Source organism: Mya arenaria, chromosome 6 (assembly GCF_026914265.1).
Source record: "Mya arenaria isolate MELC-2E11 chromosome 6, ASM2691426v1".
NCBI lineage: Eukaryota > Metazoa > Mollusca > Bivalvia > Myida > Myidae > Mya > Mya arenaria.
The window spans coordinates 18,168,596-18,181,911 of NC_069127.1; the positions used below are offsets into that span (position 1 = coordinate 18,168,596).

Genomic DNA, 13,316 nt, shown 5'->3' on the forward strand with positions numbered 1-13,316 from the left:
TTGGTTAAGACGAATAATAATATGTTATAACTCATGACTTCTAGATTCAAAGCAGACACATCTCAAGATTATGGAAAACATCTGCATAACATTCTTATATAATTAATAAATTTCATTTTATTGTTAGCTGCAGGGCCTTATAAAATATTCATTCCGAACCTTTGTTTAAGAATGAGGCCAAAGTGCTGCATACAGAGCCACTTCTAATTTAACCGAGTGTTAACTTTTGTGGTCGGATGTGTAAACTTTTGTGTATGAACAACGATCTTTTTATACCACTCAAAAAGAAATAAAGTCCAAACATATAAAGTAATCATAAGAGAAGATATAACAAATCCTCGTATCAGAGTATTACCACTTGCTCACGGAGTTTAATTATCCTTATGCAATGGTACCCATTTTCAACTTTAAATTCGAGGTGTGACAACATGGAAAAATACATTATTTTATTCGGATCTTGCGTGCCAAACCTTTTGCGTTCAATTTTAAGTTGAGATGGCGTTAACCGGTATCTATTAAAGCTAATAGATTTTCAGAACAGTTTGCTTAACAAGATGATGGCGACGAAGATCGCGCTATTAGACATGCCAAATTGACTTCTAACTCATTTACGCCGTCGATATCCGTCTAATTGGTTTTTAATGAAATTTTAGGAATCTATTAAAAAGAAGACAGCAAGGAAAACCAATATTACGAAAACCTTATTATATAAAGTTAGTTTGTGTCACGGAAGTAAAAACTGTATTATACATTTAAACGAGCTCTCATTTTTATAAACACATATAACACTTATTTTAAGGAGTATTTATCACTTTCTACAGGGTTTTAAAACAACTCACGTTCCTAATGATACTCATGCGAACCGATTGGTTATGATTAAGGATATAATTAAAACTATACACATTAAATATTAAAGGACAAAATTACCCTTATGATTTAATAATTTCTTGAGATGCAGAAACTAAATCAGTTGAACCGTTTGTGAGTTACCTTGTTTACTAGTACCTGCATTGTGAACATATTTCGTTACCCTAGTGCAATGGGTCAATAACTGCACATGGAAATAGAAGCAGTTTCTTAGTTATTGCATTAAGGTTACGATTTGTAGGTTTGTGATTGTTAGTATGAATATTTATTTGGTGGGTATGCTTTTTATTTATTGATATAAATTCCACATAGATACTTCTTGTCAACGATACAAACATGAGTGTCATAAATTCTTAATTTGAACCATCAAACGTTTCCATAACTCCCAAAGTCATTCGGCTGTCGAATGTATTAAATGGAATACATATACGTGTTCGATTAATTCTTTTTTGAATGAGTTCTTTATTTAAATTATCGATATTTTAATCGGCCATTTAATTGATATGCTTAACGTAATGCTAGACGGACGTTATTTTACTCTGTCTTGGTTATATTGTTTTATGGTGCCTATTCATACGAACATGGACATAAATAATAACAACAATCATAGGTGCATTACGCTAGTACGTAATTTTAAGAAAATATTTACATGAGTTCTCACTATAAGACTGGAAAGGCGCTTTGCTGAAAATACCTTAACAATTTGGGGTAACGGAAGGGGTCTAGCACAAGTGATGCATACTTTGATTAAAACTAACTCTTTCTACGAAATCATGTTTGCACTGTGCATGTTTTGATCTTTTGATCTTTGAAACATTTAATTCAGAATAAAAATGCATTTCGGATACTTAGACTTAATATTTTCAAAGAAATGTACTCAGTTCGAAAATCCTGTGTTCTTTATTTTCGGATTTCTTTCATAAATTATATAAACTGGCTTTCGCCAAGGACAAAATAGTTCGCCGGTATTAATTGGACTGACTTTTGGAGATTTAGACTTGCTTAAGAGCAGGCTATTAAATATGGTTAAATAACACTTTATGATTTAGGTTTAGTGATACTGTTTGCAAACGATATGGTTATTCTGGATAATTGAATTGAAAATTTACAAAAAAAGGCTTAAACCATATATACGAGTTGTGTAAAAACGTGGGTATTGGAGGTAAATGTATCCAAAACAAAGGTATTTGATTTTTATAATAGAGGTCATGTGCGACAAAACGAAACTTTGTACTATAATTATGAACCATTGGAAATATTCAATAATTTCAATTACTCAGGCATCGTTTGATTTGAGTAATCAATTTGTAGTGGGTAAGGTTCGTAAAACTTTGTATGTCTTTCCACAGAATACTAACAAATATGATGTGCCTCCTAAATTAGTGCTTCAATTGTTGGATTGTTATGTAGTTGCAATCCTCATTTTCGGCTGCCCATTTAGGGGTCCAACAAAATCTAATGAAATAGAACGTATCCACCTGAAATTCTGCAAACGGCTTGCACGGGTTAAGCAAAGCACTAGTACAGCGGCTGTTAACGTTGATTTAAGACGCTTTGCTCTATACATTAACAAATGCGTCTAAGTTATTAAGTTTTGGTTCAAAGCACATGATTCTAAGAACATTTTACTTAACTATTTGTATCGAAAATCGGTCTATTTTTGATAGAATTGATTAAAGTCCTGGGCATCTAAGACGAAAAGTTGTACTCGAAGAAAATGTATTTCTGAACAATTGGCTCAATCAGGTTAATGCACTTGTTTTTGTTTCATACAATGTTGAATTAATATGTTCCTACAAAAGTGGCGTGCTGATATTATCAACGGTACTTACCTAAACATATTATTCTCACATTTGCATATAACATTTAGTACGGCGTAATATCAGAATGAATTATATAATGACAGCAATATAAATGTCTTATTAAATAACGCTATCATCGCACAATTTATGTATTGAATTGGAATTTATGGTCAAAGCTCCAATTCCAAAAAATGAAAGATAGTGTCTAAGCTCAAAAAAATTGAAGCGTTTATTTTCAAGTTGAGATGTGGTTATTTCAACGAACCCAGGTATAAGTTTTTAAAAAAAGAAAAATATGTTCGGCCTTTTTAGGTTTGATTCATCTAGTTTATGGAAAAAAAATATGAATGAAAAGTCGGTTTTACCGGGGAAAAGTACAGAAATTAAGAAAGTATTGTTACGAAAAATTCATAATTCAAATGGAAACTCATTGTTGGACAATAACGTTTTATTGCATACAGATACCTTTATGACTTCATTTCCCAGAGGCAACTGCTTCTAATTACCATGAAAACTTAGAACAAAGCCGCTAGGTCATTATAAAATTGTGTGAGACTATGAAGGTACAACGAGGATGTAGTTTTGGTAACACAGAACAATAAGGTTCCCATATATTATATTCAAACGTTCAACATGAAAGACCCCAATGATGCGTGCAATACTTATGTGAAAAACTACAGAAATAAGCCCAGTAGGGAAAAGTTTAAACCTAAACCCGGTTTAATGGCACTGTGAAAACAGCACAGAGATATATACTATAACAAACTAGGTATGTTTATCAAGGACTGTTAGAAAACGCCTTGAAACGGTCAGTAAAAAGTTAATTTACTGGGGGTTTAAACCAGTTTGTGTGCACACCTTCACAATTTCCAACACCTTGGATAGAAACACTTAAATAACCAAACAGTTATAACATGTTGTTAACTGCTTTATAATTCATATGTCGGGGTTACACTCTTTCAACAGACAGCAATGACACGGATAAATTCACTGATTTAAGAGCTTGAAAATGTGTTCTCTCTGTTTATGACGCACTTTTAAGAATTATTTAGGAGGCACTTCAGTCTTTCTTCCACTTTTAATTTTCATTGTCGGAAAATTGGTCTTACTAGATTTTAACAAGGCTTTTAATGCTTGTCAGATAATTTGAAAGAGGGCAGGCAAAATGTTTTGTATCTGCGGATTCTGGAATTATTTCTTGGAACTGTAAATAATTTTCTCCTGAAGGGTTGCGAAATAAGCACTTCTACCATGTTTCCTCTGACAGAGCAAATCAAAACATAATCATCGTTTAATGCAGCCAATGAGCAAATACTTGGGATCATATTCTACGATACCTACATCAACAGAGAAATAATTACACCATGAATGAGAGATAGAAGCATTTAAAGTTATTGGTTCCGTGGCTAAATCTCCTATTCAGTAAACAATTATACCGTTATCCCAACAATTAATAGCTGGAAAGGCTTTCATGTGCCATTAAAATGCTCTAGTACGGGGCTTTTGTATCGCTGCAATCCGTGATTTTTCAATATCCGTAACGTGTTATGCGCTTTAGTGAACATAGATCGAGAACCATACCTTCATTAAATAGTAATGCTTCTTTAATGCTTGTTTAATGCTATAATATATTCGTACATTTTGGAAGCTGAATATTTGTAATAAATTAAAATTGTTTCATAATAATTGCATCGTGTACAAATAAAAATATGTTATTTAGGTGATAGACGATTAGACATCGAATTGTTAGCTTGTTAAAATAAAGTCGAAAGTGTTTTTAAACAGCATCAGTGCGCACCTGTTTCGCATTCATAGTTTTAAATGTCCCTACATTGTTTTATTTCTCCACAATGGATATTTTATCGATGAAAACAATATGCACTATTGTGTGATATTAGTAGGACGTATATCAATGTTTTATAAAACGACTTCTAGTAGTAAGCTCATTATACATGTCCTGTACAAGTAAATGAAAAAGTGTACTATACGTCGACTAGTGGCAGTTCTGTTTACTGCAAGATTTTTCTCAATACTTATGTGAAAAAATACAGAAACAAGCTCAGGAGCCAAAAGTTTAAACATAAACCCCGTTTAATGGCACAGGGTAAACGCCAAATACAAAGAACACAACAACAAAAAATCACAAACAAGAAACATGAAAGAACAGCATAAAACTCTACAAACAACACAGTGCACACAGTGTATGTTTATCTAACTAACTGACTAACCCTCGCGCCGCTACCATTGTACCTGCCCAAAATGATCGATAGACTGAAGTAGAAATGTATGCGCAATTAACGGTTCCTGATTAAAAAGTGTAAAACAAATACTTGTTTTTCCGGTGCATTAATTTCCGCTTGAAAATTATGTTTTGTTTCTTAAATTGCTAACACACATCACAACAAAAATATGTATTGAACATAAAATGACGTCATCCAGTCAAAATGTTATGCTGTAAAATTTCGAGTACTTTTGTGTAATGAAGCTTTACGAAATATCATACGTACTTTTCATGTTTCATAATTTTAGAATATTTTGTCTGTTAGAAACATACATTTTTGGTGCTTAAAGTAAAACAGAATTTTTGATAATAGCCAAATTATTTCATGACATGTATTACTCTATTCAAACATAATTGTCAAACTTTATATTATAGTATACACAGTGTATAGCATTTTTATTATCAATTAGTCTGTGGAATTTTTTTTTTCTTGACAACCTATCACTAAGTCTAAAGATTGTTGCGAAACTTTAGATTGTAATATAAACAGAATGCTCGGCTTAACTGATAATTGAGATTAAGTCAAACAATGACATTTTAAGGGCCCAACCCCTAGTGGCCCCTGCCTCTGGATTAATTGTCTCAATTTCATTGGCCATGTATTGGCATGACTTTTTGTAACATCCTTTGTCATTGGATGATGATAGTTTTGGCAATGCTCTAAAAGTTGTGTCTTTCCTCGCTCGAGTCACTTTTACTGTTGAATTCGAAGTGTTTCATCTCATAATAAAACGAGGAAATAGACACATTTCTTGATCCTTTTTAGGTAAGAATTTTGCTTATTTGTGTAAGGTTGTTCTATCTTTTTAATGATTAACAGTTGTATTTGAGACTTAAATGTTTCCGTTTTAGAAACATGCTATAAAGTTATTTCAATGATATTGTATTCAGTATTTAAAGATAATTTCGAATGAAAAATCAGTCTTGATATGTTTATAAATGTATTTATACATTTCTTATAATTATCATGTTCTGATTATGTATAACTGATTTATGTAAGAAGCGTATTATTGTCTCTGGCTTATACACCCCAGTCACATCTATACTGTACACTTTTCGGTCATTCTTTTGGCTGCATTGTTCGCTTTTCGTTAGATAGTTAACTTAGTCGTTCTATGATCAGGAAGCGATTGAAAAAAAAGCAGAAATTTGTCAGTGAAAAAGTTTTAAGCTTATCTGATTCTTTTAAAACAGCAAAAGATGTTGACATGTATGTATATTGCTTCTTTGTTTACTTTTGAAACCAACTAACTCAGAAATTGATGTGAGACTTTGCAATGCATTGTTTGTTCATCTAATTGCTAATTGTCAATCGAGATTAATTTGTAATTTAAGAGAAACTTATTATTTGACAATATTGAAATCATTATTCTGTATTATGAAATGTTGTTAATACTTATGATACATGTATATGTTATTCACTTTTACTGTTGACTTCGAAGTGTTTCATCTCATAATAAAACGAGGAAATAGACACATTTCTTGATCCTTTTTAGATCTCGGGAAGGAGTCATTAAGAGTCGTCCACACGGCACAAAAAAAGTATTCTTTCAAAGATGTTTAAAAAATGAGCGCGATCGTTCTGTTTTCTTGTTGACGATCTTAATCAAGTTTATGTTCTGTGTTTAAAGCTGCACTCTCACAGATTTACCATTTTTACAACTTTTTTATTTTTTGTCCTGGAAAGAGCAAATTTTTGCGTAAATATCTGCAAGCCAATTATATAATATTGCTGACAAAAAATCAGATCGTAGAATTTCATATTTCCATTCGAAAAGTAATGTTTTATAGCCTAAACCTTTACTAACGGTTTAAGAAAAATGCATAAAAGATCAATTTTTGAACTGAAGTATAAAATTCTGCGATCTATTTTTTTGTCAGCAGTCTTTTATAACTGGTTTCCATGGATTTTCGCCAAAATTGGCTCGTTCCAAGACAAAAAATAAAAAAAGTTGTCAAAACGTGCAATCTGTGAGAGGGCAGCTTTAAAAAGAAGTTCGTCTTATTTACCAGTATGCAATGACATGTCATCGTTATATAATAATGTTTTAGCCTTATACAATAACGTTTAGTCTTTATGTTATGAAGTCTTAGCTTTATATAATGACGGTTTACCTTCATATAATGACCTTTTATTTTTATGTCATGATGTTTTAGCTTTATATAATAGCTCTTGTCTACATATACAGACATTATTCTGTATAAAATGAATTATATCAGCATATAATGAAACAAAAATGGTATCGGACGGCTAAGGCATTCCATAGTATGCCATCTTTCCTATTCGATGTAGCTTCTCTTTGTCACATCTGACACCTTTTAAACAGGAAAAAAACCTACATAGGCTTTTTTTCGGCAGTTGTTACACAGTCTTTGGTCGTCTAGAATACTCTTCAACAAAGTATGCAAAGTCAACATGCTCTTACTTCGTTAAACGTTATGGAAACTAAAAGGCGCGTGTTGTGCTAAGATGCAGTTAATCCCGCGTAATAGACAGCATTCCGAATGTCTTATTACATCGTTGCACCTATAACGATAGCTTCAAGAGGTATATACTAGACAACAAAATGATTTCATATAAATTCTTCCTTTGTTTTTTTGTATTTTTGACATTTGACTAATACTTAATGATATGATTGCGTGGGATTTAAGCAGTCAGAAAAAATTCCTGCAAAGGTAAACTATTAACACTTCGAGCTTAATATCGACAACAGTTATATTGTCTTAAAGCTGCACTCTCACAGATTTACCGCTTTTACAGCTTTTTTATTTTTTGTCTTGGAATGACCAATTTTTGCGTAAATATCTGCAAACCAGTGATAAAAGACTGCTGACAGAAAATCAGATCGCAGATTTTCATATTTTCGTTCCAATATTAATGTTTTATGGCTAAAACCGTTACTAACGGTTTAAGGAAAATGCATAAAACATCATTTTTTTTCAACTTAAATATAAAAACCTGCTATCTTATGATTTGTCAGCAGTCTTATATGACTATTTTACATGCATTCTCACATTAATTTGCTCGTTTCAAGACAAAAAATAAAAAAGTCAAAACGTTCAATCTGTGAGAGTGCAGCTTTAAGGGGGTTGATTTTATATATTGACTGACAATTGCATTTCTACAAAATATACTTCACTTTATGAGCGTTATGTAAGAGTGAAAGGAATTGAAGCATTCATTAACATATCAATGTTCAATACATATCTTGTGCTTGTTTTTTCACATGGCAGGATGAATCATTTATAAGGCGCATTTACTCGTGTTTAATAACGTCATTGATTAACATCCCCATAATCATGCGAACGGAAACTGCTGTTTGAATTGTCAGATATCAATTTGATTTACAGCTATATAACTATTATTTGTTAATAGAGAGAAATTTTATTGCACAACTTTTCATTTCCGATTATTTTTTATTGATTACTTTGGACCAAGGAACAAAAAATAAAACCGAATTTAGGTGAGTTTATTTTACAGTCAGGAGTTTTTATTGTACAATAAACCGTAGTTTCGTAGAAAATATATAAAATTTAATAAGGAAATGATTCCGCGCAGTTATCTCTGCATGCCAATTAAGTTGATTGCTTAAACGATATCCAATAAAAGTATATTATTCTGTTCAAGTTGCCTTTTTCTACTGGTATTGTTATTAACATTAGGTATAAACGGTATGTTATACACATAAACATATAATTATGTTCGGGGAGGGCCATTTTCTAATGTTGTCATAACTTGTGGCCCAACCCAATTGTACAATAATATTGTTTGTCGAAAATATGTATATCACGTGTGATTATTATTCACAATTAAATACGATTAAATTAAACTAACATATAATTAAATGCATATCGATAACATTATCCGCTTATATCACGCATGTATTATGAATGATGTTCAAAATATAGAGAATTAAGAAACTTTTTTTCAAACCATATACTTACCATTGGCAATCAATTAAATTTGAAAACTTAATAAGTTTAACTTCAAAGAAAACTCCTCATAACATTTCAAAATATTTGAATTTAGCATTTCAACCCGGAACCTGATAAATGTTAGGTCTTAAAACAAGCATTTTAATAGCATTGCATCCATCCTTTGCCCTTGTTAATTCATTGTCGTTATCCATCCATGTAATTGATCGTATTGTAGTTTTGCTATAAATATTGCACTTTTGTATGCAATAATATAACAAATAGTTCCATTTCCGTTATCATGTTGACAAAACAATGCGAGTTTTACGATTTGTTCAAGTACATTCCCTGTATCAACAAAGCTTACCGAACAGTATTATATTGCTCTTTTATTTTCAGGATGAAGCAGCTAGGTCTTTGATGCTAATTATTAGCTCATTCAAGAATATCTGGGCAATTAGTATAAACCCACAGCAGTATTACCAGAGCGCATGCCGTAAGAATTTAGAAAGATATGTGCAATGTTAAACTGTTTGCTATCGAATTCAGGAAATAGTAAGATAACAGGCACTAATGATGATATATTTTACAATTCACAGGCTACGCTGCTCCGGTATTTAAGTCTCCATCAAAGTCGTTGACGAGCATTTACGGCAGTCTCAATTGAAAAATAATATTTACCAGCAAAAGAAAAGGTCCGTTTTGATACTGTGACCTAAGCGTGGTTTTCCTTTGAAATAGTAATCGATACACCGAGTATTGCAAACGCCAACGAATAATACATCTACAATTTCAATAACAAAGGACAACAGAGGGGGAATATAATCGCAATTTCATTTCAATAATGGCCACCGGCTATCAGTATTACAAACACGGATGTCCATGTTAGTTCAATTAATTATACAACACCAACTATCCACATTATACTTATCGGAATTCCTATGGGACGACCTTTTATGGAAATGAATGCTAACAAATCTCCCTGAAAATATTTGGATCTGGCCAATTGCCGTTGTGATGAGGTCGGTGGAACGCCTGATTGATTTACGGAACGGGCCGTTATGCAAGTTTAAAGACGTTGCTGGATAAATAACGAAAATTAGTTTAGGCGAAATTTGATCAAATCCCATGGCTTTTAAACACGAATGAGAGTGCGTGAAAACACAGAACTGCTGCACACATTTATGACTTTCTATTTTCTATATACATATTTCATTATGATGTATCTAAAACTAAGAATTAAAAAAGAAGAGAAAAGCCTTTATATAATGAAAGGTACGAAAGTAGAACAAAACGTAATTTTTAAAAGTAACACATAATTAAACAATCAATGGAAGATACGGAAAGTATAACAAACGAACATTAAAGTATATTATTCAAATAAAATGTTTAGGGGACATCGGAAGAAATGTATTTTTTGTTGTACCACTTTGTGTGCGAGCGTGTGTGAAATACTGAACGTATAAATGTGCCTGCTCAACCATAATGATAGACCAAACATACAAGTGTTATAATGCCTTATTCATAAATGACCATGTATTAAATATGTTTGAAATATCAATGAAAAAGATATGTGTTTAAGAATCTATCAAAGTGGCAAATCATGTTTAATGGAGGAGAATAAAGTTGCAACGAATTAGTTAATTACTCATGAGAACACGGGCCCCAATTTCTCGAAACTTCTTAAGCTTAACAGGCTTAAGTAGCTTATTTCAATAAGGCAAAATACATTCTTATATATTTGAATTTGATTAATGACAAATGGTTTATTGAGATTATCATAATGATAATTTTAATTTTAAGCATAAACAATCTTAAAGAAGTAAATATAACGAAAATTATTGAAAGACGAAAATAGTGATCTTAGCTTAATCCTGTTATAAGGGACTTTAGAAGTTCGAGCAATAGGGGCCTGGTTGCTTCATAACGTCAAACGTAGATTAAAATAGTCACATATCGTCACGGTTACATGTTCAACATCGGCAAAACAACTGCCAGTAAAATACAGCGGGTGGTACACAATTTCATTTTCAATATACCAGTTATATGCATGATGACACTCATTAATGGAATGGAATATGGTGCATGGAATATTGATGAAACCTTTCGTCAACCGACTTTCAAAAATCAAAAAATCATAATTTACGGTGTTCGCATTCAAAAAAAGAATCATGTCAATAGTTATTAATTATTTTGAAATATAAATTTGGCTTTGATGTTTGTCTTTACTTAATTCATTTTTTTTTTCAATCAAATTTAATTCCATTTTCAAAACACTTAATTTACGATGTATTAGCTTTGTGAAATGATAATAAGTGGCTCTATGACAAACTCACTCAAACAATATATTCAGAATAATTTTAAGCTTAACACCATTGCCTTTAACCTGTAGCAAGTTCATAATTTATACATCGAGATTGGACATTGCTGGTGCCATACACCAAGCGCCCTGTCCCAACGGCCTGTTTGCCTTATGCTGAACGGAACTTTATGGCGGTGTTTCGAATGCGGAGAGTGTTATGGCGACCGCTGATTTGATTGGTCGGAGTGCTTACTACACCACAGAGACTGTCCAATGTTGTATGACTTTTGCAGATACCAGGTTTATGTCAGCCAGAACGCTGATTGCACAATACGTCAACGACCCTTAATAAAGTCCATCAAATGCTTTTCAGGCAATTTTTTTTTATCAAAGTTCATATTTCATTTCTGCTTATTTGTTTTCTTTACTTATTTGAACGGGTGTCAAGGTTTAGGAAAAGTTGTCATGGTATATGGCTTACGTGAGCTTAGATGTTAAATGCATAAAGCAAAGTTTATATTGTATATATCAAACGTCCTGCATCCGAAATTTATTCCTTTTTACATATATTTATTTATTAAGTCAAAAATAGCATAGGCTACACTATACCAGTAGTCAGAAGTAACCGACTTGGGACTGTATAACTAAGCATTTCTATTTCATAAAACACACAAAGTAATGTATTCATGCATAAAATCCTTAATTCAACGTCAAAACAAAAGCGATTTTGTAAATATGTTGTAAATTTTAAACGAATAGAAACCCTTGACAATTCTTTCGAATACCACCTCGTGTAAAAATGAAACAGCATCCATAAACACAAACACCGCGTTTTCTGCTGAAGAAAATTGGATTTATTCTTGATTATAAGAGAATGAAAAGCAATTAGCGAGCTATCACTCACCTAGCTTTAAGTCCCGACAGTGAATGGAGCAGCACAACGTTTGCAACAGGACCAATCCATGCAGATAATAAGATGATATTCGTCTTCGATGTTTCCATGCCATGGTGGGTATTTTCATGTGTGGTGCAGGGCACTATTCGCCGTAATAATCCAACTTTCAGTGTTTCTGTGCATTAGGAAGAATATGCAATATTCACGATAATTCAAATCAAGCTATCTACAAAGACCGGCGTCGTTTTATTACAATACGCCACTTACAAAGTACCATCTTTGATTCCAACACACTTGAATGTAATAAACGTATTCCACTGGCACTATTTCCTACGAAGTTCACTTTGAAAATACGAAGTAAAATTCTTGACAATTACCTTACAATTATTTACTTGCAATCTTATTTCACAAATATTGTGGATAAGTCAACTGTAGGCTATTACAAAATTACTGAAAAACGACTTGGGGCGATTTTACATCCATAAAAGAAACAAAATAATTATATTAATTAAAACACCCTCGCTTATATTTATCGAGATGAGCAAAAGTTCTGTATTTACAGGCGACGCCTAATTTTGTGACCTTTAACAAATGTTGCAAGTATCAAAACAAAAAATGACATTTGTTTATTTGGCAATGCACAGACAAATTTATTGTCGTCGTTACTATGCCAAGAAAGTATTTAAATCCATTGCTGAAATATCCAATATATGATATCCACTCCAAAAATATGACGGAACTGAATCACAGACACAACACTTGTATTTTATGTACGAAATATCTATCCATACATTTAGGAAACACTCATAAAAGGCATTCATAAAAATTTTACCAAATATCCAAAAACACCGAATATCCTATTGCAATCCACAAGAACCAATTGAGTAGCATGGGATTTTCGAGGATAGCACTGCAAATACTGGAAACTATTGCCAATGTAACTGCTCTGCTCGGAGACTGTCTATGTATCGGATTTAGTATTACCGACCTCTTATTAGTGTGTAAGTTATGGTATAAAGTGCTTACAGAGAACCCTTCAGAATCTCTAGTACGTAGATTTACAATCGACAATAGCGTTCATTCAATTAATAACAATTCTCATGTTGTTAGTCATGATGAATGCGAGGACTAACACAAGCGCTAATTCGTAAATAAGACCATTCTGCTTATGAATGATAACAGATCGAACATCCTTGAGAGGCAAGCAATGTTGAAGACAAAACTTGTTCGTAGTCGTTGTTTTTTATAGGAACC

The 13,316-nt window shown here is 32.4% G+C and overlaps 1 protein-coding gene across 1 annotated transcript in view; it reads right to left on the minus strand.

Moving 5' to 3' along the window:
* LOC128237028 (glutamate receptor ionotropic, kainate 2-like) overlaps positions 1-12,480 on the minus strand; it is a 111,687-nt gene extending 99,207 nt beyond the window's left edge. Inside the window, exon 1 of the mRNA XM_052952207.1 lies at positions 12,072-12,480. Coding sequence (XP_052808167.1) covers positions 12,072-12,189 — 118 coding nt within the window. The 5' untranslated portion in view covers positions 12,190-12,480. The remainder of the gene's footprint in view (positions 1-12,071) is intronic.
* Between the last annotated feature and the right edge of the window lie 836 nt (positions 12,481-13,316).